Source organism: Falco punctatus, assembly GCF_963210335.1.
Source record: "Falco punctatus genome assembly, chromosome: 6".
NCBI lineage: Eukaryota > Metazoa > Chordata > Aves > Falconiformes > Falconidae > Falco > Falco punctatus.
In genome coordinates, this window is record NC_137585.1 from 64,519,082 (window position 1) to 64,544,017 (window position 24,936).

The window sequence follows — 24,936 nt, forward strand, 5'->3', positions numbered from 1 at the left end:
GTAGTTCAGTTCTGCCAGAGGATTTCTTAGTTATCTCGTCAAGTCAGTTCATGTTGTGATTCTGTGCCTGAACTAGGGGCAATCTTAGAGATTAATTTGGAAGAATTATCTATTCAAGTAGTAGTTGTTCTTCATTCCCCCAGCTGTTTCTGTATGTTAGTTCAGGCAGCAGTAATTGTGTTGATCATGAAGTTCCTCTTTTAAAAAATAAAAAGTGTGGCACTTGTAGCTGCATACCTGGTGGCAGGGAGGTGTGGTGGGTGTATAAACCAGTTCTGCGAGTCTGTGGGATAACTCCAGGTTTGAGTGCATTTACACAGAGTGCCTAGTACCTCTCAGGCTGGTGGGACTTGACTGAGGAGTTAAGCTCCCAGATTGCTGTAAATCTGTTCCTTTTCAGGGCTTGTCCTTCAAACCCAGTAGCCTGCAGTGCTCAGACTTGGACATGAACACGCTGTTCAGCAGCACGCACTGCTAGATCCAGAGATGCTGCTGGTTTCCTCTCCATGCTTATTGTGCATGGCTGGTGTCCTTATTTTGCAGCTAGGCTCCAAGGAGCCAAGGAAAGTCCCCCAGTTGTCACGGGTAGTTACACTGAATGGCTAGCAGTACTTATTTCCTGCTCTGTACAAAATCATGTGTTTGGCAGCTGGGCTAAAGGGATAGCACGTGTAATCTTCCTAAGAGCTGGGCTAAAGCAAAGTCTGCAGAGAGCCCTAGTGAGGAGACTGCTGGTGTAAGAAGGCAACCAGTTGGCAGCGAAGATCTTATAGCAGAGCCGTTCAAATAACGCTTCTAAATGCTTTCTCCTCTGCAGCTTCAGCAGATCCTCCTGGGTTACATCCCAAACCCCCAGCTGGAGCTCGTCCTGGTCATGCTTGTTGTGCCTTTTATAGTCAATGTAAGTGGTGCCTCTGCAAGCACTGGGTGAGGTGGTTTGGAAGGGATGGCCCATCCCCATGGGGAGTGTGTACAGGAACTGGCTTGGGGGAAGCCTTGAGTAACTGAAGTGTCTTGGACAGGGTGGAGGGGAGTGGGAACAATTATCTTTTGTCACAAACACACAAATCTGTCGCTACTGTCCTGCCATGGTCTCTGTTCCCAATTCCTGTTCCCTTGTTCCAGCTGCTGGGTGGCTGACTCTTCACCTCTTTGAAGAAAGCTGGGACTCATTAGCTGAGGGCTGCATCTCAGCAGCAAGCTACAGGCATGGAAATGCTCCAAAGCCTTTGAAATTCCTGTAGGATGGCTTGTCACTGGTGACCTGTGGCAGCCTGCCAATCTAGCCATTTAGCTAGACTTCAAATTGTGTTACAGCCAGGCGTTCAGGTTACCCAAACTATTGATATTCTCAAAACTAGTTTGGCAAAACCTCTTTGAAAGCTCAGCTGTGCCCAGAATTAAGGGAACCAGGAAAAGCCCTGACCTGCTGCTCAGTTCCTGCTGAGATGGGGGAAATGAGAACAAGGTGTGTGTCAAACTTTTTTTTTTTTTTCAGTGCATACCATGAGCATTGCAATGGTGCAGTATTAGCAAAGTTGGGGTTACCTGCCTCTGCTACCAGCCTCTCCACCACCCCAGACTGCATTTCCTGATTTGAAAGCAAACTCAGATTCTCAAAGAACTGACCAGGGACTGGTGCAGACAGAGCAGATGAACCTTGGATGGAGCTTGGTTCAATGGTTATTTCCTAGCGCAAACTTGGCCTATCATGGTCTGTCTTTTTTTTTTTTTTTTTTTCTCCCCCCCCGGGTCTTCAATATCCATGGAATCAATAGGATTTATATGAGAAGAGACCTCAGGAATTTGACTCATCTGACCCCCATGAACATGCTTGATGCAGGGTTACTTTAGATATTAAATTAGGTTGGTCAGGGCTGGACATCTGGAGGAATCAAAAGGAGAAGTAATGGCTGTGATTCAAGGACTTTGGTCTCTGCAATCTATTCATGTAACTTCTTTCTCCCCAAGGCTATTATGTTCTGGGTTGTGGACAGCTTGATCATGAGGAAATACAAGCAGAAGGACACCCTAGCCATCAATGGATCCATAGAAACTCCTCGAGCTAGGAGGACTGAGGAATCTCAGGTAAGGCCAAGGATGTCCTTTGTTTGAGACCAAACTGCAAGCTTGTAATACGGTCGTGTGCTTTACCACAACATACCATCACCCCAGGTCTAGGCAGCTTGGTGCTTCGTGAATGTGGAGGGTGACCTGCTAAGTAAACCAGCTTCCCGTGTTTTAGCTGAGGTCAGCAGAGGGATGTTTCCTGGGAGGATCTCACCCTGTCTAACAATGAGAAAAATCACAGCCTATGAGGTGCTGCTGAAATATTGCCCGAAATGATGACAGTATCTCGGGGGGGATGAGCTAGCTTTTGCACTAACCCATGTGGGCTTGTTGGAGTGGCAGGCTGAAAATGGGGCGTATCTCTGCACTGGTGCTCTCATGTTAATTGTAATTTATATATTACTTTTATATATGTAATAATGTTTCCCATGTTAATTGTAATTAATCTTAGCTTAAAAGAGCTTGCTTTCCTCACTGTAACTGATAACATCCCTTTTTAGAGGACATAGGGCTTCCAGCTAGGCCATTTTTGTCAGTGTTTGGGGTTTTTTTGGTTGGTTTTAGGTTTTTTTTTTTTGGCCAGGTGATGGTCCCTTCGCTGTAAGAAGAGCTTGATGCATAAAAGTCATGGAGGGGGAGAAAACGCTCCAGTCCCAACAGATGTTTTTAATGACCTGTGCTTTGCTGGGCAGGTGGTGTCTGTGCTGCTCACTGACTTTCTGGGCAGAGCCCCCAACCTGAGTCACTGGGTCAAATTAGTTTCCTTCCTCTGGCACCCGGGCCTGCTTTCAGAGTGTTCTGTGCTGAGATCTCGCAGCTCACTGGCGAGACAAGCTGAGATAAGGTAGTGTCTGGCAGTGGCAGGCTGACTCCTGGAGTAGCTGCTGCTGAGGAATTTGGGATGGTCAGAAATAGCACTGGCTCTCAGAGCTCCCTTTGTAAAGAGTATCTCTGCTCTGGTGCCGATGGGTGGGATGGCCGGTTGCTGGTGAGATTGCCGTGCGTGCAGCGGTGGTGGTGTTTAAGGGTGTGCTTGGCAGTCTGCACAGCAGCGTGGCTTCCAGTCTCAAGGGTGCAAGGGGGAAGAGGCTGCCGCTTGTGAGGATGCAACGCTGGAGGAACCCTCCCTCTGGCTGGGAGGGCAGGCAGATGCGAGCAGCTGCTGAGACTAGTGAGTCACTCCTGGCCCTGCTTCCAGATAAACAGTTGTACTTTGGCAAGGTCACTAGAAACACATGAACAGTGTGCCTCGGGGAGCTTCCTGAGCAGTGTGTGTGGTGGGGGCATCCTTGAGAAATCCTTTGTTTTGGAGAGAGGAGGTAGAAGTGGTCTACTGCTGGGTCATACTGGTATGTCTTGATGGTTGTGCGCTGGAACTAAGAACTCATAGCTGGGATGTGAAGGTGGATTAACTCTGAGCATGAGTTTGTCCTGGTTGTGGTAGAGTCCTGGTTTCTCGGTGGTGGCCAATGTTCGAAAGTGGTTACCTCCTTAGAAGGGCTAGGCTGGAGGTCTGCTCAAAATGTGAAGGTGGTGATGAAGATCTGTCTTACTGACTGGTTGTGCTGGTGTGTTCCCAAAGGTTTAAGATCAGCTAAAATTACACCAGCTCAGAAGCAAGGGTAAGGGGGTGACATCTCTAGTTGAGACACTAGGTTCCAAAGGCTGGAAAGCAGGTTGAACTTGCGGCACCTTGTCCTATAGTTGTGGTGGCTGCCACAGATTCACAGATGGTGTTGCTGCTACTGGCCCTCCATAGAAGTGGAGCTGGCCCTCTGCCTTGCTCCACTGAAGGGGGGTGCATGTGTTCTGTGGCCTCTAGCTCGGTTTTGGATAACCTGAAGGGAAGATACCTGTTAATCTGAAGAAGATAGGAAAGACTCTTGTGGCAGCTCAACCTTGACAGGTTGTTTCAAGTAGTAGACACAACTCCCACAGTCTGACTCTTGCTGTCAAAGGCTTCTCCCATCTTCCAAGTACTTGACTACTTTTCTCAGATGAATTTTTGCCGAGATCTTCAATGTGCAGGTCATGTGTCCATCTTGAAACCCTCTGATCCATCACTGCAGTGGAACTACCAAGGGGACCAGTTTCTACCTGGAATGGTCTACAGGGACTGCCTCCTTTCTGCTCATATGTGTTCCTGTGCCTCTGGCCCAACAAATAGTTTGGGCAGAGAAGGAAGCTGATGAAAAAATACAGAAGTGGGTGACCTGCTTTCCCAACTCTATTTCTTGGCACTGGGCCTTGAGGTGTAGCCGTTGGCTCCTGCTTCATGTGTCAGCTTCTTAGGCTATGAATTAAAGATAATGTTGGCCAACTGAGCCCTACGGCTGGATTGATTTGAATTTAGGCTTGAAAGCAGAAAATGAGTGTTTGCTGGGCTTGTTGCTGCTAATAACCTTTCAATTGGAGGAATTTCTTCTCTCCCCACTGCCCAGCGGAGAGGAGGAAGGGGGGCTGAGAAGTGTCTCTGTACAGGGCCGAGCTGGCAGAGGCTAATGTGTCCCATGGTTTATCAGGGTTCATCAGAGCTGTCTAGCAGCAGGCGCCAACAACTCCCCATCATGCTGCCTTCTTGAATTTCAACCCTCTGTCTATCTGGCCGATAGTGTCATTATTCTTCCTCGAACTAGCAGTTTGTGTTTGGAAAAGGAGGGGGAGAGAGAGGAAGGCAAATGGGAAGAGGTGGCTGAAATTAACCTGTTCAAAACCCACACTCAGTATTTTCTATAGGGATGGCAGGAGCACTCAGTTTGGTCCTCGGTTTGGTAAACCAGCTGGGTGTGGAGAAGCAGCCCAGCAGTCCTGCGTCTGGTGTCACTTACTGACTCTGTGGCTGCAGTGCAGACCAAAGAACTGGCAGCCTCTTGAGGGCTTTAAGGCTCTTCTGGGGAGCCACAGATGTGATTATGGGCTTTCACTTATAATGCAGCAAATGCTGTATGTTTTTACACTGAAACCCTGAAAGGGATAAACTTTGTCTTATGGCTGAGAGAATTTTGCCCTTCCTTCCAAATCAGTCTTAAGCTTTCTTTTGTTTCAGACTTGTGCCCACCTTGGTAAATGTTCATGCAGCTTTTTTTTTTTTTTTTTTTGTGGGATACAAAAAGATCTCTTAGGAGTACCAGTTTGAGTCCACTGCTGTTTGGGCTGGGGAAATGTGTTCACCTGTGTGGCCCTTATTTCTACTTTGTGTGCATCCTGCCTTTGACCCGAGTCGCTCTTCCCTTGCCCTTGCAAGTGTCAATAAACTTTAGATCTAATCGGTGATTTCTTTGTTTCCTCTACTCAGAAAAATAAGTCTGTTTTAATAATGTTTTATTTGATCTTTTTTGAGCTTGTGGGTGTTTTTGTTTTGTTGGTGGTTTTTATTTTTTCCCCAAGGGAGTTGAGTGAGTTTCTGTTCCTTTTCTGAAGGCTTACATTTTCAGAGATAAGCCTTAAAGCAAAATTTGGTCTAATACTAGTGGTACCTGTAAGAACTATTAGTGTATTAGCTTTCCTCTCAACCTTAAACTAGCCTCTAGTTTCACCCTATGTGGGGACCTGCCTTTGGTCAGCACCTATCCTAATTCCCTTCATAGGAGCTGTGACTTCTGGCATTGACTCGACTGAGGATGCTGATGAATGCCAATGCCTATGCTGCTTGCTTTTGAGTACTGAACAATACTCCAAGAGCAAGTTTAATTTGCTTATTGCTTAGCTGAGCTGATTATTTTTTTTTTAATAGGTCAAGCTTGGGGTAAACTCCAGGTGCCTGGTTCTTACAGTGAAGCTATATGAAGGTGGGAATAAAGGTGCCTCTGGAAGGAAACTGTCCCACCTGCCAGTCCTACTGGCTCCTGGCAACTCATCTATACTTAGATGCAGGAGGATGGTGGGATGGTTCCTACCTCTACGCCAGGCTGGTGGAGCTTTAGGCAAATGGGTTTCCATAGCTAGTGGGAAACACCCTGGAGCTGCTTTGTTTTACAGCCTGTGCCACAGTTCCCATGTCTGTGCATTCTCTTCCCCTGCCACTGAGGTGGTCTGGTTAGCTAGAAGATCTGCTTGGATGGAGTACCAAACCAGTAGGTAGCCCCTTCTTTCAGACAGGAGGGGTAGGCAGAGCACATGGGCAGCTCTGTTTTGGTAGCGTGACCCATATTGTTTTGCCAGCTGCTGACCTCCTGGTGTGGAGAGGAATGCGTGAAGTATTTGAGGACTGCGGAGTGAGACAGTAGCACATTGTCCTGGGACTGAGAAACTGGCCCATTCCCAGCTGTGCCACTAACCTGCTGTGATCCTGACCTGGTTACATCTGCAAGGGAAGTACCTTGTCCAAGTTGTGCTGAAAACTCCTAAGATGGAGTTGGGCTTGAAGACCATATCTGGGGGTACGTCCCATGACTGTCATAGTGATGAGGTGCTGTCTTGTGATGAAGCTCCCTGGTGAATTGTGGAAAGGTTACTGGGGGTACTGTTGGCTTGAGCAGCTTCGTACAAGCTGTATGGTGGGCAGGTAGCAACCTGAATAGGTCTGGATGTGCAATGCTCAGTGCCTGCTCAGTCATCCACGCTTGGCTGCAAGGGGATTTGAGTTTGCAGGTGAAACCCACCAAAATGACTAGTTCATTAAGTCCCAAAACTAGCCTGTTGCAGCCTGTCAGAGTTCAGTGAGTTTATAATGCTGTGACTAATTACCCACGCATTTTTTCAGGTTCAACATCACAATATTAATATGATAAATAGAGGAAATCTTCACTTGGAAGGGATGGAAACTTCCCAGTGTGTGTCTTGAACCAAAAAACATTCCTTGAGACCAAGGGGGGGGAGGTGCGGCAAGAGAGCTTAATCTGATCTACTGCTATCCTTAGAGTATCTGACGTGCTGCTGTGAAGATAAAAACATCAGATGGGGAGGCTGGAGTGTGTGTGAGGGTGGGGAGGAAATCTTCCCCTGCAGCTCTTCTGCTCCTTTGAAGTCATTGACTCATTGGAGTTTGTTTTTCCTGTTCAGTAGTTTTGTTGCTGTGGTGACTGGCCCTGTGGCGCTGCCTAAGCCTTAGCAAGTGGAGGGCACAGTTAATTCACAACCATGCATGGAGATGGCCACAGAGAAGACTAACTTCCCTCATGCTCCAGGTTTTTCCCAAGGAATACTGGGTTCTGGGGTTGGTTGAGCTGTTGGGGACACTCCGCATGTGAATGTACTGGACTGAAAGCCCTTGACTTGTGCCTTTGAGCTGAAATGTTGCTGTGAGTCAGGCACAGGGAGGCTTTGTAGTGCATTGGTTGAGCCTTTGGAGCAAAGTGGGGTCAGATGGGGCTGATGTTTGGGTGGGAGGTCTACGCTGCCTTGCTGGAGGAAGCCAGGTTTTTGGGGGGTGGTTGTGGTACCTGCCCCTTGTCCCTCCATCAGCCACGAGATAATGATGCTATTTGGGTTCTGTGGTGGGCAAATGGAAGAAGAGGCAAGGGCTGCTGGCGTTGCTCATCTAGGGAGGGAGAACTGGGACCCCTTGACTGTGCTGTTAGGCTTGTGCCCCTCTGTGGAGCTGCAGGCTGAGGTGCCAAGACCTGGCCAGGATTCTGATGTGGATGATGAGTGTTCACCAGAAATCCTGTGATTCAGCTGAGATCCTGAGCACAGGGGCTGGCTGCACTTCAGCTGTGCTTAGAGGTAGCTACTGTTAGGGGTAATGGCAGCAGGGCTGCTCTTGCCCAAAGCTGAGTGTTTGAGGTAAGGAGATGGGGTTGAGCAGACAATCTCTCAGGCCATGAATATTACCTGTGCAAACCGCTCGTCCATCCAGCCTGCTGGCTGTCATTGGGTTTCAGCTCTTCTGCAGTCAGTGCAGCCGTAGCCCAAGTAAAATCCAGCCTTTTTCCTCTTCCAGATGATGTGGCTGGAGGATGCCCCACACGTGGCTCCATCTGCGTCGTGCAAACGCTCCAGGCCGGTGGCAGCCTGTTAGCTCAAAACAGCCTGTTGGTAGCTTCAAGTCTGGAGTTAGCTGCCGAGAGTGTAGGTGTTCCTGGAGGCAATGGGCAGCCTTCTGATCATGCAGCAAAGCTGCGGGCTTTCTTACCTGGAGAGGTACTGGTGAGAGGTGTCAGTGCTCTGTTTTGGTTCCCACAACTCTGACTGAGCCAGGAGCTGCTGTGCCAGGCAGAAATAGGATGCTACCAAGCTGGGATGCCCCTCCTGAGCTCGCTGGCCATGGCTGGAGCTAACCATGTAGCTCTGCTTGCTCTTCTGACTGAGCTCTGGAGACAGCAAGCAGCTGGGGGCCTGGGGAAAGGTCTGTGTTTGGTACAGCTGTTCACAAAACATGTGGCCTAGTTCCTGTATGTCTCCACTGAGGCTGCAGCCTGGTCTGAGCATGCCTGTCTGTGTGAGCCCTCTCCCATGGTGAGCCAGAGCTTTTAACTGCCTGTTCTGCTCTCAAAGTGGGGGGTTGAGACACCAGATTGTCATGGTGTCTGTGCCCAAATCTGGCTGTTATTGGAGAAATGGTCAAGATGACATTGAGGCCCTGCCCATCTTATAGAATTAGATCTTGCAGCAGGACCCCTCTAGGGGTGCCTGACCCCTTCAGCAAGCAGTATCAAGAACTGAGAACTTCCACTCCATCAGCATGTCTGTTCTCCTTTCTAGGTGTTACTCTCTCCAGACATGGATTTTGATCAGTCGGAAAGTGACCAGGATATTTCAGGACTCCAGGGAATGAGCCAGAAGATGAAGCAACCCAGCTATCAAGTGGTCATCTGACAACACTGAGACGAGGGATGTGGAGGAAGGCAAATAGCACTGTGACCCTTGAGCTGGCTGAGGGAGGGCAGCATGGGGAATGCCAGTTGATCCCTATAGATCTGCAGAGGTCCTTTTGCCTGCTGCATCTAGACCTATCCTTCTGCAGCTGTCTCTTTGGATGGTATCTGTACACCCTGTACAGGCTTGAGCAGTATCTGCTTTGCCTGTCTGACCCTAACCTGTACACATGCAGGCACGTTGAGGTTAGGGATACGGATATGTACTTCCTCTGGCTGGCCAGCTGGGTGTAACTTTTTTGTCAGGGCTAGAGACTGAAATCAAAAGATTGTCTGCTTTTCTTTTTTTAATGGAAAAGAAAAATATCTATCCTGTACTACCTGAACTGTGACACTTTTATATGCACAATACTCTAATTGGTTTGCAATATGTATTTAAATATCTTGAATTGGGAAGATTGTCTCGGTGGATCTGATCCTTTTTACTGTTTTATAAGGAATGCAATAAATACTTGATCTAAACCTGCTTCATAAATGAATTGCCTTCATCTGCTTAGTATTTTACAAAACCCTAATGCTGGAAAGGGGAGGAAGGGGATCTGTTGAAATCTTTCCTGACCAGTTCCTCCCCGGGCAGGTTGTCTCTCTGCAGCAAGGCTGCCCTAGTCAACCTACAGAAGAAGAGCCGAGCCACAGTGCTCAGTTTCTGTAGGTGGGCTGTATAAGCCACTTCAGTACAAAGACCTGGTGCTGCAGCATCAACCTGTGCTGGACTCCAGACCAGAACAGACTTGGAGATTGATCCCAGTTGCCACCTTACAGGTCAGTGTTTACTGGGAGCTAGAAGCTGACTCTTTCCTTTTACTTAGTTTAAAATAAACAGATAAAATCTCTGCAGGACTTGATTCAAAAGCTAGAGCTGAAGAGTCAATTGAAGCCCCATTAACCAGCCCTGATCTTTGGGGGGTAAAGGAGTGGCCTCAGGTAGGACTGCTGCAGGAGAAGACCCCTGGGTCATTCCAGATCTGACACCTTTTGCTCCAAGTGTGAGGTGGAGGGCTTTGCCCTTGCTCCTTTGTTAACATATTCTATTCATCTATAAACACACAAAAATGCAAAACACTTTGCAGCTCTCCTGGGGGGAGAGAGGGAGAGAGTGAGCACAGAGCAGCTGCGTAATGTGCTCCCAGGCTGGGTGCAGATACACAGCTGTGATGAGACCCAGAGTCCAAATAGTGACAAGTCCTTAGAGCAGGGCCTGATCCAGGATTCACTAAACTGAACCAACAGACCTGGCTGAGCCATAGGCAAGCTTTGCTTATTGTGTGACAGTCCTCAGAAGTGTTGGGTGGGAATTATATTTTATTTTCCTTCCTTCCCTCCCTTCTATTTTCACAAGAAAACATTCCTTATTAAGAAGTAGAAAATAAAGGATTTGGATTTGCTAAATTAGGCAGATCTAGACTTCTAAAAGCTGAGCTGTGAGCATGTGAAGTTGAGGGGGGAGGGGTGTTCACTTTCTTAACTTCAAAGTAGTTTAGAAGCATTAGATGCAAATCAAAGTCTTGCATGCCCCTTAGTGAACTAGACACGCTTGGCTACACTTGCAGCTGCACAGCCTTCTACTGTATTTCTGGAAATGATGTCCTTTTTTTGTTTCTTAGTTACTTAATGAAAGGTCAAAACCCTACTTGTGGTGGCACATCAAATGGCTTTTGGAACACATGGCACACAGCTCTGAATACATTATTTATATTGCCTAGTGAAACCAGTTTCACAATGGGACTTTTGCTTGTCTGTCAGAGTTCTACACTTGTAAGGGCTGGAACAACGCTTATGCTGTTGTCTTGATTGAAAATAGATTAAGACAGCTGCTTTGTTAGAAACTTGCTCCCTGTTTTGAGATGTACTGGTATTTTGGGTTTTGTTCTTGCTACAGGGCTGTACAGTGCAATGCTGCAGTATGTGAAAAGTGGAAAGTCAGCCAAAGCAAAGCCCTTGTTCTAGAATGGAAGGTGGGTGATGCAAGCTTCATCTTAGCCCTTAGTAGAGGCTGGCTGAGGAGGCTCACAATAGGAAATACTGTGATGTTGGGGAAGGTTGTCCTTCCCTAGCTTTGTGTAGCCAGTGCTGCTTCAGCAACCCTCGATTCAGGAGTCCTGTCCCCCGGTCTGAAACGGTGGTGTGCAATTGTTTCCATTGCGCTCCCAAGTGATTGCTCAGCCCTCATTCCTGAGCTGTCTGAGCAGCTAACAATCTTTAACCGTTAACTTTAACTGCAAAGCAAGTGGCCTGTGACCCTCTTGGAGACAAGAACAAACACGTGCCTGTATGTGCAGTTGTTGCAGCATGCTTCCTGGGAGCAATCTGTGCTGCAACAAAGGGCTATGAGGACCAAGCCTGGAAACGTTCTCCTTCAGAGAGAGGGAAGTGTTGTGATGCCCCATTTGTAGATGGGGAAAGCTGGAGTTCACAGTCCATGACCTGCCTTTGCTCTTACTGCTCTTGGGGCAGCAGGAGCACGAACTCTGGTTTCCCGTGTCCTGTGCTACTGTGTTTAAAGGCTGGATCAGTCTTCTCTACATGGTTAAATTCTCAGTTTAATGTGGGGGTAGAACCCTAGGGTCTGTTCACCTAACACACTTCTTGCTTCCTTCCAAGTGTACAGAGGCTAGAGAACATCACTGACCTTTAATTTTCCACTGAAATTACTTTGCTTCCCAACCTACTGTTAACTAACTTGTGAGTGGTTCTTCCAGCCATCTGGTAACATAAGCTTGTTCAGCAGCATAAAACATACATAACCTTAGCTTCAAAGCTCGTTTTATCTTTGCCAAATGAAAGCTTCACTGCAGTGTTCACTGTAAAATATTTATTGTGAAATGGATAACTGGAGCCTTAACGAGAACTTGAGTATATTGCTTCAGGTGCTTCATATGGCTGGGAAGTTGGACTTGATCACTGTTCTCTTCATGCCCTGAAAGAAGTAGTTTTCCTTGGCTGGAGGAGGAGGAGGAAGAGAAGTGATGATGCACCTGAAGCATTAGCAATATATGTGTGTGTGTGTGTGTGTGTATATATATATATATATATATACACACACATATCTATATACAGGAGAGATGAGAGGAGAGCCTAAGCCAATCTCTCCTCGTAGCAATACACTTGAATACCAAAATGTGGGAGAAGAGTGGAGATTTCAAAGAAATCTCTTTTCAGTAAGGACAGTATAAAGACGACACCTGCCAAACCCTGGACTGTCTAGAATTTCACTGCCACTATCCTGTTTACCCTGTGCTAGTGAAATGGGAGGCTGTTTGGAAATGGGCTGGGTGATCTTCCCACTGTCTTCTTGGGTAGAAAAGTGAACTTCACAGATGCCCTTTCTCATCACATTTCTGGCCCACAAGGACGTTGCAGAGCATTAACCTTTTTGGTTATTACTTGCTCAGGACTGTGCTGAGTGAAGGTCTTGCTTTCAGTTCTCCCTTGCATGAAAGCTATTTCTCAAGATAGCTGGGCCCAAAGCAGTAACTTGGTGTTTTGTTCCAAAGCAAAAGCCTTGGCATGAGTTTTACACTAACTGAGCTCTCTGTAAGGATCTTCCAGCATGCAGTTAAATCTAGCTGGTTGCTTTTGGCTGATTCCCTCTTCCCCACAACACACGGTATGAATAAGCAACCATGTGTGTTACCTGCTCTGCTACCACAGTGCTAGCAGTACGAACTAGATGATCAAGCAACTGGAAAATCACCACCCCACCCCCAGCAGCTGGAGCTGCTACAGTTTTACAATGTAAAACAATGATTTAATTGTTAAATATGCAAAAAATCAGTCGAGACTGAACATATTTCTGTAGGTCTCTGGCAACTCTGTTTTATCCTAACACATGGGTATCATTTAGCTCCTGGAGGTGCTTCCACACCCACCCTCCTTCCTTTCAGTTCTGGAAAGGCAGAGTATACATGAGCTCAATTTGGCCTTACCATGTAAATGTCTTTGTGGTTATCAAAAACTTCCCTGGCCAAGTTCTCTACTAAGCAAACTCGTCTGTGACTGATCTATAGCATTATTTAGTGCTGCCTCACTTTAAAATAGACCACAGCCTTGCAGTTTGGGTTTCAGTGGTTTCTTTGCAGAGCTGCACCACCTACAGTGGGGGTGGCTGGTGGACCCTTCTGTAACCTCCTGCTGCCAAATTCCTGCTGTATATAAATTCCTGCAGTGTAAGGAAGGAGAATGAGCCAGGCGAAATTGGGATGAAAATTTTTTGACAATTTGGAGTAAACAAAGACTTCCTCCCTGATCAGAAAAGCAGCTAGAAGTGTCTAAACTCAAGAGGCTGCTTTTTAGGGTCATAAGCTATCATGGGTGTTGATTCATCATCCTTTAGGGGATTTAAGTCTCTGCTAAGCAGAAGTGATGCTCTGCTCAAGGAGGTGGCAGGTCTGTTGGAAGCTCACAGTGGAACTGTTTCTCTCTGAGGGAGTCAAGACTCAAGAAGTCACTAAACCTGCAATGTTATTTAAATGAGATGCTTCATGGAATGGGAGCCTGCACCACTCCTGCTGCTGAAAACCAGAGGTGCTTTTAAGCATACAGCCTGTGTGCACTGAGACAGCAATAAACCACATGAAGGTTTTCAGCACTGTTTCAAGGGTCCGTAGTGGTGCAGGGAACGTCGTGTTTAGTGGTAAATCCAGGCCTCATCACAATAACCGAGAAAGCAATACCCACTTGTGGCCTGTTGATTTAAGGTTCTGATTTCTTCGTTACCTCTTTGATGCTAATGGGTCACCGCAGATTAATATCCACCCACCTCTCCTCTCTCTCTCTTTTCTTTCCCCAGAGACTAGGGTTGGAGCAGGTGCTCCAAGTCACTTCTTTGCAAAGCGTATCACCCAAGGTTGTTTCTAGATAGGCACTATGCTGTATGATCTGTGCCTCTTACCAACCAGCTGAGTCACCAGCCCCTGGGGGTATTGCACAGATCCCTGCATGGGTTTATTTGGAGGCCAGCAGCTCTCTACACTGTTCAATATGAGTGCTGGCCCACTTATCCCTCCCTTCCTACTGGGAAAGCACCAACCATGCTTTTAACCATGTCCTCAACCCTTCCCCCCAACCTTTTTGTCTTCAGGAATTTGATGAATAATGTTCATCTAGCATGAGAGAGAGACAGCTGATTTCCAAGGGCAAAAAGCCTTGGTTTCTTTGGCACCAAAAAGTAAAGAAATATTCATAAGTTGCCTAACTCTAGAGGCTTCAGAAGGGAACCGCTGTCACACATGCTGCTGCAATGCATTGCTGTGATTGGTCTTAAAGGCTGTTAATTGTCCCAAAGGTGGTTCCTGTGTCAAAAGGATGAGAAGCCAAATAGTCTTTGTAGCTCCCATCGATCAGTTTGTCCGCATTGTTTTTGGCAAACCAGCAGTCAACTTCCTGCTGGCCATTGTAGATCCTCCTCTGCTTCCACACAACAGGAACGAGCCGTCCCTTCACTTTCAGGGTATTTGTAGAGTTTGGCTTTAATGCTTCGGTTTGATTCTGACCAACCTGCTGATGACTTGTGTTTAGAGATTCCTGAAGAAGTTTAACTTCATGGTTCAAGAACTGACCTGCAAGGTAAGATAAAATAGCATCCATGACTGGCTGTTTTGTGCCTGTTTTACAAGTTTTTGGTTTTTTTAATAGGCCATGTTTTGAGGATCTTTGGTGTATGGGGTTGTAAATGGCTTCTCTGCAACAGCAGGATGAATCTAGGTTCTGTAATTCTTTTCTAAATCTCACAAACAGAGATTAGAATAAAACTGTTTCTTTTTTCACTTGTCAAGATACATTACCTGAGCTAAAGAGCTTTCCAAGCTGCAAATAGTAAGTTCCCTTCTGTGGGCCACAGTTACTAGAGGATAACAACCCATACAATGCCCATCATCGGCAAGCAGAAGGAAGATCTAGGCCTGAAGCTCCAAGTTCTCTTCTCTTGCCTTCTTGTAGGCCAAACCTAAGTTTGAGTTTAGAGGTTTGTGCATGCAAGTGGCCTGAATCCAAAACCCACTCCTTAATGGATCATCTCCTGCTTAACCTGGAGGTGCCTGAATGTCACAGGATCTATGGCTTCAGTCTTAGAGTTCTGCACCTGTACATGGCCGCAAACATCACTGCTTCTCCTTGGCTGAAAGAACCCAACCATCTAGTCATTCTCTGAGCCTACTTAAAGTATAGTTGCTCTCAAAATGTGGGGATGGCTCTTCTTTCACTTCACATTTGAAAGAAAGGGGTCACAAAAAGTACCAAAGTTTCTTGATTTCAGTCAGGCTTAGGTGTAAACAGCTCAGTCCTGCAAAAACAGACCCCCTGGACATGTGCAAGTACAGTACATAAAGGCTAAGCCAATGATCTCTGGCAATACACTAGCTCTGTCACTAGAGCTCTTTCAGAATCTGCAAAACCCCAGCTGACTGTCCTCTCTGCCTAGAGTCAAACTCTACTTTCCAGTGCTCCTGAGAGCACATTAGCCACTGGGCTATTCTAAATTAGGACTACTGTCAGAGAATCTCTTACTAGTGCCTTACACAGGGTTCTTGCAGAGTATTTGGTTTCTGTCTCTGTACTGGGATCATCAAGCATGTGTATTCTAATGACAACTATTAAAAATCATAAAAAGAGCTGGAATGTAAAAAACAGGCACAGCCACATAGCTAGGATAGTGGGAACTAGCTGATAAAGAAAAAGATGGGAGAGTAGTTGGGGTTACTAGCAGCAGAGAAGTTGTTTGAGAGTGGATCTAAAAGTCTCACCTGGGAACTTAATCCCAACGTGCCTTGTTCATTACTTCTTGTCTCTGTCCTTTGAAACTGTTTGGAAGGATCATTTTTGTCTGGTTTACAGCTCTAAATTTGAGAACCTGTTACCTACCCAGTAGCCCATGGGAGTCAGAAGAGAGGCCTTTACTGTTGGAGATGTAGAACCCCAGGTGATTCCTCTGGTATGGGGCTGGCTTCTTGTAATGGTGGATGAGGATGACAAAGCTGATTGTGTCTCGTATTGTCACAGTGACATTGGAATTGGCAGAGATGGAAACCTCGAGGCTACTGCTTCTCACGACAGCACTCCGATCACAGGACAGAACAAGTCTTTCCCCATCATCCAGGATGATTCTTTTGGGTGTGATCTCTAGATAAGATCTCTGTGGCTTATTGCTGAGGATAGTGATGGTGCTGAAGTAAGTCCGATGCTTCTTGTGGCCGTTGGGTGGTGCAGGAGCTCCAATTAATTGCCCATTCACAGTTACACCTTGCAGGAAAACAATCAATACATGAACGCTGGAACCAAGAACAGGTCTATCGTCTCAAAGATACAAGCCTTGTAACCAAGGACATGCAGATTCACCATCTCAAGCTCAATTATTTCACCTACCAATATTCAAAACAGTATAATCAATCTGTTATAAAATTATTACCTTATATAAAGCACCTGAATTTACCCAAGCTCAGAAACACTGGAGACAGGTGCCCCAAGCCCCATTAGTCCTAACATTGTGTACACAGTACTACAGGATAGGATCAACTGCTCCTCAGCACAGCCACTTCCTAAGCTCTGTTCAACCTTAGACCCATCTATGATCGAGACAACGATCTGCAGGGATTTTGAGCCACATAAGAAAAATATTTATCTTCCTGACCAACCATGATATAATTTTCTTAGACCACCTAATTGTTGAGGCATCACTCAAACCTAGGCAAATATATCACATCTTGGAGGACTAAGAAAACTGTCAGGCCTACTTTTCCTCATATTACCAAGTGGCATAGGGACTGAACTTCTAGTAAGAGGACCTAGGTGTATCTGCATGCTCCTGTCTCAAAGAATCTCAAGAGTAGTAGACAGCTGCAGTTTGATGTCCGCCTAAGGAACAAATTAGCCTGGGACACCCCAAGTAAGGGTTACTACCTTAGCTGACACACTGAAGACTGAGCAGGACCTCGGTAGAGGGAACAGCCTGACCTGCAACAGTCTGAGGTGGTGTTGAACCTCCTCAGGTGGCAGTGTAAGAAATTCAGGTTCTCTTTGTGCCACTGCAGAAAAGGACCCTGAACCCTGCACTCCCATTGGGATATTTCAAGCTTCACCTTGAAGGTGCTGCCTTTCCCACTTCCCTCAGTTTTGCCCCAAAAGAACCACTTTTGAGTAGTCTATGGTGCAGATCCCACTGAGTCAAATAAAGCCTAGATGTTCACAGTAAGATTTCCAATCATTCTCACAGGTTTTGTGACTTGCTGTCCAATAAGACACTGTCTCATTTCCCACAGGCCTCTGAACAGCCTCTGGGCAGTAACAGTAAAGGAGGAGACTTGTTGCTAACCCAAGCTAGACCCAAGCCATCAACACTGAGATGAACTATTTCCATATCCCAACATTCCCAGGGGAATCTCTCATTTCTGTCTTCATAGACTCAACTTGCTAGTGCTACAGAATCTGTTTTCCTCAAGCTCATTTTGCATTTCGGCCACAAAATTGTTCAAGCGGTAGCACAAACAGTCTGTGAAAGAAGTTTAAGGGAAATGTTGCCAGGAGCTAGATCTTATTCACTAAGGCATGAGCACAGAAACATGGAGGGTAGACCACTGCCACACAAAACAGAATCCTTCTAACTTTATTGCGTGGTTATTTATCTTCTTTGTAAAACAAGTCTGTGCATTGTCTCTGGTTTTGCCACCCCTTCCTCCCACTGTTTCCCTGCTCAGAACATAATCTGCTTATTAGTTGCGCTGCTTGGAATTCCAGATCGGATCAGACCACAGTTCAGGCCCCTGAGGATCAGACTGGCTTGGGCAAAGCAGATCATGAGTTGTGTGTGTTTTCTCAAGGCTGTCATGGCTTGGTAACCAGTTTGGTAGTCTCTTCACTGAAACAGCCTCAGTGCTTGTTGGGATACTTCACTCTGTCCTGAAGTGAACAGTACTGTAAGAGTGAAGTTCCAGTAACAGCCATTTTGGCGAGTCCAGTTCTTTTATTTGCATGTTGTGACTTTGTAACTAGAGAGCTGATGAAGTTGTGCCATCAAAGAAATCCACTCTCTCTGCGCCAGAAAGCTGAATCCCCCTGAGTAATCTCTCACAGGGAGGTGGCTTCATGGCTTATGCAAATATTACATGCAGGTTGCGAAATGCCTATGTGGCTCTTCGTTCAGCTGTGGCTGTTGTAGCACTGGTCAAGTGCAACCCCCTGACCATACTGGATCAGGAACTGACCTCTCCAGTCTAGCTGGACTGAAAGGGTGCAATGTGGGTCTCTTGGCTGTTTGCATGTAATTGATTCCAGTCAGTGAATACCTGAACAAGGAAAAGTTTGGATACATATCAATGCCAGTTCTTCCTATGGCTGGGTGTGCTCTGTTGACAAACTCTTCTGAATTGTGTATGTAACAGTGGCCATGTCTCCTTCTTGCTCAGGAGTTCTGTGAATTTACCCAATAAGCTATGATAAAGTTGGAGGTGAATAAGTGCTAGTGAACAGTCTACACGTCCTCCTAATCTAGGGGGTCAGAGCCAGAAAACTGGTGTGCACCAATTTTCTATTGCCTATCCAGAACAGAGACTTTCTCTAACCTCCTGTCACTTTCCTGCCTATGAATCACCTTGGTGCTTAGCCTTATTGCTACAGAGCTCCCCTTAAACTTCAGTTTTCCTCCACAAGCAACTGCTTTACTTAGCTGCTCACCAGATTCCTTATGATCAGAGACCAGTCGCAGAATGTCCCCTGGTTCTCCGTCAATATTGAAGCAGACAGAGAACTTGCTGGAGGGAAAATCAATGACAAAGTGAGGGTCTCCATCCGCTGAGAAGACATAGGAAAAGAGACAAATGTGAGAGACTTACACAGAACTGCACTGTCCAAGAATGTAACAAAACTGCTTTTCAATGTGTGTTTGTCCTTGTTTTTTCTAAGACCTCCTCCTGGTTTGTTGTTTTTAGAGGGCTGGATGGCAATTGCCAGGGAACACCAAGTTTTGCTTTGTTTTTCACACAGATTGTTTTGTTTTTTCTCACAGAAGAGGTTGGGTTTTCCGTGAAAACTGAGAACCCAAAGCAGTCTAGGTGAAAATCATATTTTCTTCCCGGAATATCATTTCAATGATTTATGGCAGTTATCATGCAGGTGTTTTTACTCCTCCGTACTTTGTTGGCAGGCTATATCCCCCACAGCACACAAAAATGTACCTTCTAACCAAGAACCGCTGCATCGGCACACCTCACACTGAACCTTCCTGGCACTAAATATCAGATTGGAGCAGTCAACAGCAGATATTACACAATCCCACAATCTTTATTTTTCAACAATACTTGACCTATCATCAACCACCAGGTAGGTGTCATTTATAAGACAAGCCAAACCCCTAGTTTTCAAGGTAAATTTGACCTTATCCAGTGAGATTCAATTCTAAATTCTTAATCCAGTCTTATTTTTCACTGTTTATTGTATGAAAAGGACATTAAGTAGAGGTGCAGAACCAACAGGAAAATAGTAAATCACTATAGAATTTTCTTTTTTCTTCCTTCAACATTTTTTGTCTCAGCAACATTACTTTATAAAACTTTTTTGACTAGTACTAGTACAGAGGGAACATGCTTCCTGTTCTCCCCTAATCTACAGAAGTCTCCAACATGAGGATCAAGTGTTGTAGATCATCTGCCTTGCTCTGTTTCCTCATACTTCTCATTACTGATCCTCTCTGTATTTTGGTTTTGTTTTCATTTTCCTCCCTACTCTGCAGATCTAGTAAATAGGATTTTGGTTGATCCATCAGGATGGTTATACCACAGTGGCATGCAACCGAGGTTTCCGTAAACTGACCATTATTATTTTGGACTATTAAAGGCATGAAAACAGGCACTGACCTGAAGTTTTGGAGATTCTAATTCTTTGTTTATCTTCCTGTCTGCGTATACCTAGAAGTGGGAAAGGAAAGCTGTTACAATTACTTATTGAGCATCAGAAAAAGCCATAGTATAATAATATTCCCAAAATATTATTTAGCAAGATCATGTGACATATTCCTGCAGCTACTTCAAGCTTCATTTAGAATACCAATTTTTCTCCAATAGTTTCTACAGAGCAGTAAGTGCTTCAAGGGTTTGCCAGGTGCCTAAGAGGTTTGCTTAGTTACCCAGCCCACAGTTAGCAAAATCAGTATGAAAATCTCAGCTTTCTGCTTATCACCTCTCAGTTCGTTGGCTAGATCATCCCTGTTGCCAAAGTCAGCCATGATACATTACCTATGTGAAAAAATTTCTTACCAGCACGTGGTTATTTTTCTGTCGTACCTGGTGGTGCCTTATGTCCCTGCAAGCTCTGCAACTTTTCACCAATGCCATCGGTAGAAGGGCTGACAAACTCCTCTTGAGGTGGTTCTGAATGGAGCCCAGCCTCTTTCATCTTCAGAACGGTGAAGGGAGTAACAAAATTGTAAGTCAAGGCCATTGACTTGGCTTTCTCCATCAAATAGTCTTTTTCCCGATTGTCATTACTCTTCAGCCGAGACTTGAGCAATTCCTTGATGGTGAGGTAACTCCATGCCCTCTCAATGTAATTTTTATCACCTGTTCCATCTTCCAGGCCAGGGACACCTCTGATGTCATTCCTGCTCGGCAGGTCAATAGCCACATCTGTTTTGAGGAGGATGTACTTCTTGGAGTTGCTAGCAGTCACCTCTACATGGAGACTATCTGAGGTGTGGTTGATAAGTTTGCCAGCTATTACAATTTCAGAGCCATTGAAGTAGTTAGGGAAGAAGTTCTGGGTGACTTGCTCCACATTATCTTCAGGGTAATCAACACGGATGTCAGAGAGAAGGGGTGTTCCTATTTCATCATAGAACCTTAAACAGAGACACATTTCTCACCATTAGTACTGTTCATCCAAGTGTATGCACACACTCTTGCACTTATACATGGCCAAGAATACAGTCAGACTATCAAATATGGCTCCTAAGATGTTCAGGAGCAGTTAGAGCTCCCAGGCCCCAAATTTAACTACTGCATCCACTGTAACTGCACCCAGGGAGATGGGGGAGTCTCTACCCTTAGAGATTTTCAGACTTGAAGTGAACAAGGCCCCAGTGAATCTCACCTAAATTTGAAGTTAGCTCTTCTCTGAGCAGAAGGCTGAATTAAATAACCTCCAGTGGTCCCCTTCAACCAAAATTATTTTCCACCTCATTTTAGTTTTCCATGTTTCTTAGGCATCTAAACAGAGTCTCTTAAGTTCAGAATGTTCAGGAGCATCCCAGCATCAACTACTTTCCACTATGACTCCGAGCTCTGCAAGGAGGTATTTGTGACCACTTACATTTGCTTAAGAGCACCTGCCCGTTACAAGTAGATTCTTGGCTTCTCAGGCTCACAGAAAGCACCCTAGTTATTTCAAAATATACTTAGAAGAGATGCTGTTGCCTACAGTTTTCTAGTGGTATTTTGCATGGTATTCCACAGCCAAAAACTGTAAGACCAAGACGTTAGGTCCCCCAAAGTTGGAGAGTACCTGAACCAAAGCTTCTATATCACTGGAAGAGCCCTAGATACTACTGGTTGGGATGGTCAGTGTAGGACAGGCAGGAATACGGTTTTCTGAGGGCCAAAGAAGAAAGAAACATCAAAAAAGAATCTCACTATGCCCCATAAATGAGGACATTTCCAAGGAATGGAGGAATCCTAACTACTAAATACAGATGGCCTGGCAGAAAAGAACTCACTGCTACCTTTTGGCTGATTTTCTTTGGAGCAAGTACATGGCTTCCGTGGAACAAAAGAGCTTAACCTTATAATGCCTCGTTAATGTGACTACCACCATACTTCTGAGAATACCTTGCACTGGACAAGCCACAAAGCTTTTACAAGACATCAAGGCTTAGGTTTACAGCACTGTGTTTTCCCTGCAGCAATGTGCTTTTGATGAATCTTCCCAAGCTGCTCCAAGAATGCCATAGTTCCCATTTAAATGCCAGACTCCTCATCTCTTGGCAAGTCATATTAGTCTAATTTGGTAAATAAACAAAGAATTGGCCTCAGCACATTTTTAGTTCAAGCTGCATTTATTTTTCACGTCTGCTTAAACAGATTGTCTGGAAGCTAGAGTCACACTTTGTGTTTTATTCTCTCTCCAAGAAAACCCAAAGCCTGAATTGGTTGACTTTCTTCTAAAGCCTCTTTGAGCACTCTATATCTTTGATTCAGACCTTGTCACATATTAAAACATGATGAGTTAAACCTGAGCACTGTGAAGTAACTCCTGGGTTGTAACAAATGGTGGAGTGAGAGAAACAACCTGTCTTCTAGTGCAAAGCAAGGAAGTATCTGTGTAAAAATACAACCCACTGACCACATGAACAACATTGGCACCCACGTAGATTTTCCCTCCAACAGTGATTTGAATTAGCCTCCATTAAGTGATTGTGCTTTTCTGTAGAAGTTTGGCACCAGAAGCCAAATGGGTTTGCCATCACTGAGCTCGATAAACGCTGAGCTGTTAGTCAGAGGTGTTTGAACAAGTACTTGCAATGCTGGGTCCCTGTGGCCCAATCAATCAGCACAACCTTCACTTACCAGGGAATGCCAATTGCTATCCAAAATGCATGTTCTGAGAAGCAAATGACATGGGCAGAGTGGCAGATGGATCTTCAGAATTTGGTTTAAAAGGAAGACACTCCTGTCCACGCAAATCACCACAGGAGGAAAAGCTCTAGTGGAAGCTCACAGTGTCAATGCTCCAGATGAATTAGACCTAGGCAAGAGGTCTCTGCTCAATGAGTGCCTCTTTTTGGTTTCTGAGGTTCAAAACACTAACATTTGGGGAGTGAAAGCCAAACATTTTCGCTCGGAAACACTGACACACTGACTGACTTTTTAGACAGAGCTGTGGTTCAAGTATCTTTGTGCTGTCCCTCACTAGGGTCTTCCGTTGGACTACGGCTCCCTGATCACAGATGAGGAGTATAATCTGGTCCTAGTGAACGATAAGGATTATAGGAAACTTGTTAGGAGTTTGGATCACAAAGAATGAAGGAATGAAGTGGCTATACAATCATCCCAGGAATGACCCTTGTATATTTTTCTAAGTCAAATATTTTGGAGTTTGCGCAAAAGGTTTTTTTTAAAAAAAATACAGAAATAATTTTCTGCCCAAAATTGGGATCTTCATTCCAGAGCCACTCCATGTGTCTATGTGGTCAATCTGAAGTGAGTAATGCATCCTTTCCACCCTCCATTCACCTGCAGAGAGGTGGCACTCATCCCTCCCACGTCTCCAGGTTTACATGCTCAAACCAGTGATCTGAATTAGGGAAACAAAATACCTTTTTCTGAGGGGCTGGGAAGCTCCAGTACAGCTCAGGGGGTCTGATAGGAAGGAGACAATTTCTGGGCAGGCATCCTCAGTGTCTGAGCACACTCTGCCTGTCTCAGCCCGAGTTGAGTCTCAGAGGACCCCCATCTCTTTCAGTGCCTCCTTAGAGGATTTACCTGCCCAAAACCCTTGCCCAGAGAACCAAATGCAGTTACAAGCACAGAAAAAGCAGAACAAACCCCTTGAGGTGGCTGGCTGCGTCCTCATCCTCCTGGAAATGTCTTGTCATGCCACAGTTCTCCAGTGCCATCCTCTCCAGCAGTTTGTGGTCCACATCATTGCCAATGCCAATGGTGAAGAGGCAGAATTTATCATGGATGGCATCCTTGGTGTTGCTGAGGATTTTGGACGACTGTGTTTCCCCAACAGTGGGCCTCCCATCCGTGAGAAAGATGATCAAAGACACACTCCTGGCATCAATGTCATTCTGAGCAATGTAATCATTTAGCAGCTTTGCACCAGTCTGGAGAGCACTGTTAATATTAGTCCCTAAAAAAAGTACCAAAATGATTAGCTCATTTCTCTTTCTAAGAGTGGAACAAATAATTTCCCCAAGATCCCTTTAGTACAATGACAGCAACTCTGTTCATCAGGATGTTCCTTTTCTCTACATAAGGTTGCACGAGCACTTTAATTTAGTTCAGCTGTGTTACTCAGCGCCAGTTTGGGATAGCTGTTTATAGTCTCATGAATTGAATTATGAATTGCAGTTTATTATGCGAAATTGCTGTATCCTTGAATGTCTCAATGTTCAATAATCAGCCATGGTAAGCAGAGTCACAACACATACTATATTCTGCTGGTACACACAAAAATAGTTAAACTAAATTACAGGACTCTCCCAGATGATATCTGAACTAGGAATGAACTAGTTCTGCTCATTTTGTCTGAAAGGCACAAGATTCAGAGAAAGGGGAAAAGCCTTCAAATGGGAAAACAAGTGGTTGGGTTTGTTATTCAAACCCCAAAGGCTAACAAAGTTTAAAGGGAAGAGAAATGGCTTTATTAACTGATGAGTATATTTTCACAAAACAACTGGCTAGCGAAGAATGGAGCTGCCTGAAGTGGGAGGGAGAAAACAGAACATAAATAAAGGAACTGATGTACGTTAGAAGAATAGCCATGAAAAGGATCCAAGCCTACTGTGTATTCAGAAAAAAGCAAGCAGAAAAATGAGTACAGGTATCTCCTTGCTCTGTATTTCTTGTGATAATCAAAGCAAAGAGGGATTGGTTGTGGAACTTTTGCAAGAGCAGTACATCTGGGTTAAAAACAGCTCTCAGAAAAAAAAACAGAAAAAAGGGTTAAGAGTCAGACACAACAGATACCTGGGGGTCCAGAAGGGGAGATCTAGGGAGGTTATCAGCAAGGATGTGCTAGCAGGTCTGACCATCCCTCATGTACCTAGAAACCTAGGGTGCACAGCTGCAGTGACTGCAGCAAGACAAGGAACCGGAAAGGGGCCAAAACTTCTGAAAAGTCCTCAAAATCCAGACTGTGTTTTTTTGCAAAATGGTTTTGAACCCTGCACCTAAATAGCCTAATATTAGTCTCAGTCTCCATCCAGACCCAAAATTTCAGAAATAATATTTTCCCCAGAAACAAAAGAAAAACATCTCATGCAGCAGATTGTGTCATTCCAAACCCAGCCACATCACAGAGCTACCAAGCACTGAAAACTGCCTTTTGCCACATGCACAAATATTTA

General features: G+C 45.3%; 3 protein-coding genes across 5 annotated transcripts in view; 2 read left to right on the plus strand and 1 right to left on the minus strand.

The window, feature by feature from the left end:
- LOC308066603 (store-operated calcium entry regulator STIMATE-like) overlaps nucleotides 1-9,351 on the plus strand; it is a 37,898-nt gene extending 28,547 nt beyond the window's left edge. For 2 of the 3 annotated variants that reach the window (XM_080394077.1, XM_080394076.1), the window contains 3 exons: nucleotides 818-901; nucleotides 1,972-2,088; nucleotides 8,713-9,351. In XM_080394077.1, coding sequence (XP_080250203.1) covers nucleotides 818-901; nucleotides 1,972-2,088; nucleotides 8,713-8,826 — 315 coding nt within the window. In that variant the 3' untranslated portion in view covers nucleotides 8,827-9,351. Of the gene's footprint in view, nucleotides 1-817; nucleotides 902-1,971; nucleotides 2,089-7,951; nucleotides 8,080-8,712 lie in introns of all 3 variants that reach the window. The other variant, XR_013929212.1, reaches the window with a different exon arrangement.
- Nucleotides 1-24,936, plus strand: part of ITIH2 (inter-alpha-trypsin inhibitor heavy chain 2) — a 217,179-nt gene that overhangs the window by 115,023 nt on the left and 77,220 nt on the right. The window lies entirely within an intron of this gene.
- The window catches only part of ITIH5 (inter-alpha-trypsin inhibitor heavy chain 5), a 49,655-nt gene continuing 36,401 nt past the window's right edge, over nucleotides 11,683-24,936 (minus strand). Inside the window, exons 9-14 of the mRNA XM_080394047.1 lie at nucleotides 23,408-23,717; nucleotides 20,153-20,706; nucleotides 19,727-19,777; nucleotides 18,549-18,665; nucleotides 15,744-16,121; nucleotides 11,683-14,443 (exon numbers count right to left, since the gene is read on the minus strand). Of these exons, the coding sequence (XP_080250173.1) occupies nucleotides 14,145-14,443; nucleotides 15,744-16,121; nucleotides 18,549-18,665; nucleotides 19,727-19,777; nucleotides 20,153-20,706; nucleotides 23,408-23,717 (1,709 nt within the window). The 3' untranslated portion in view covers nucleotides 11,683-14,144. The remainder of the gene's footprint in view (nucleotides 14,444-15,743; nucleotides 16,122-18,548; nucleotides 18,666-19,726; nucleotides 19,778-20,152; nucleotides 20,707-23,407; nucleotides 23,718-24,936) is intronic.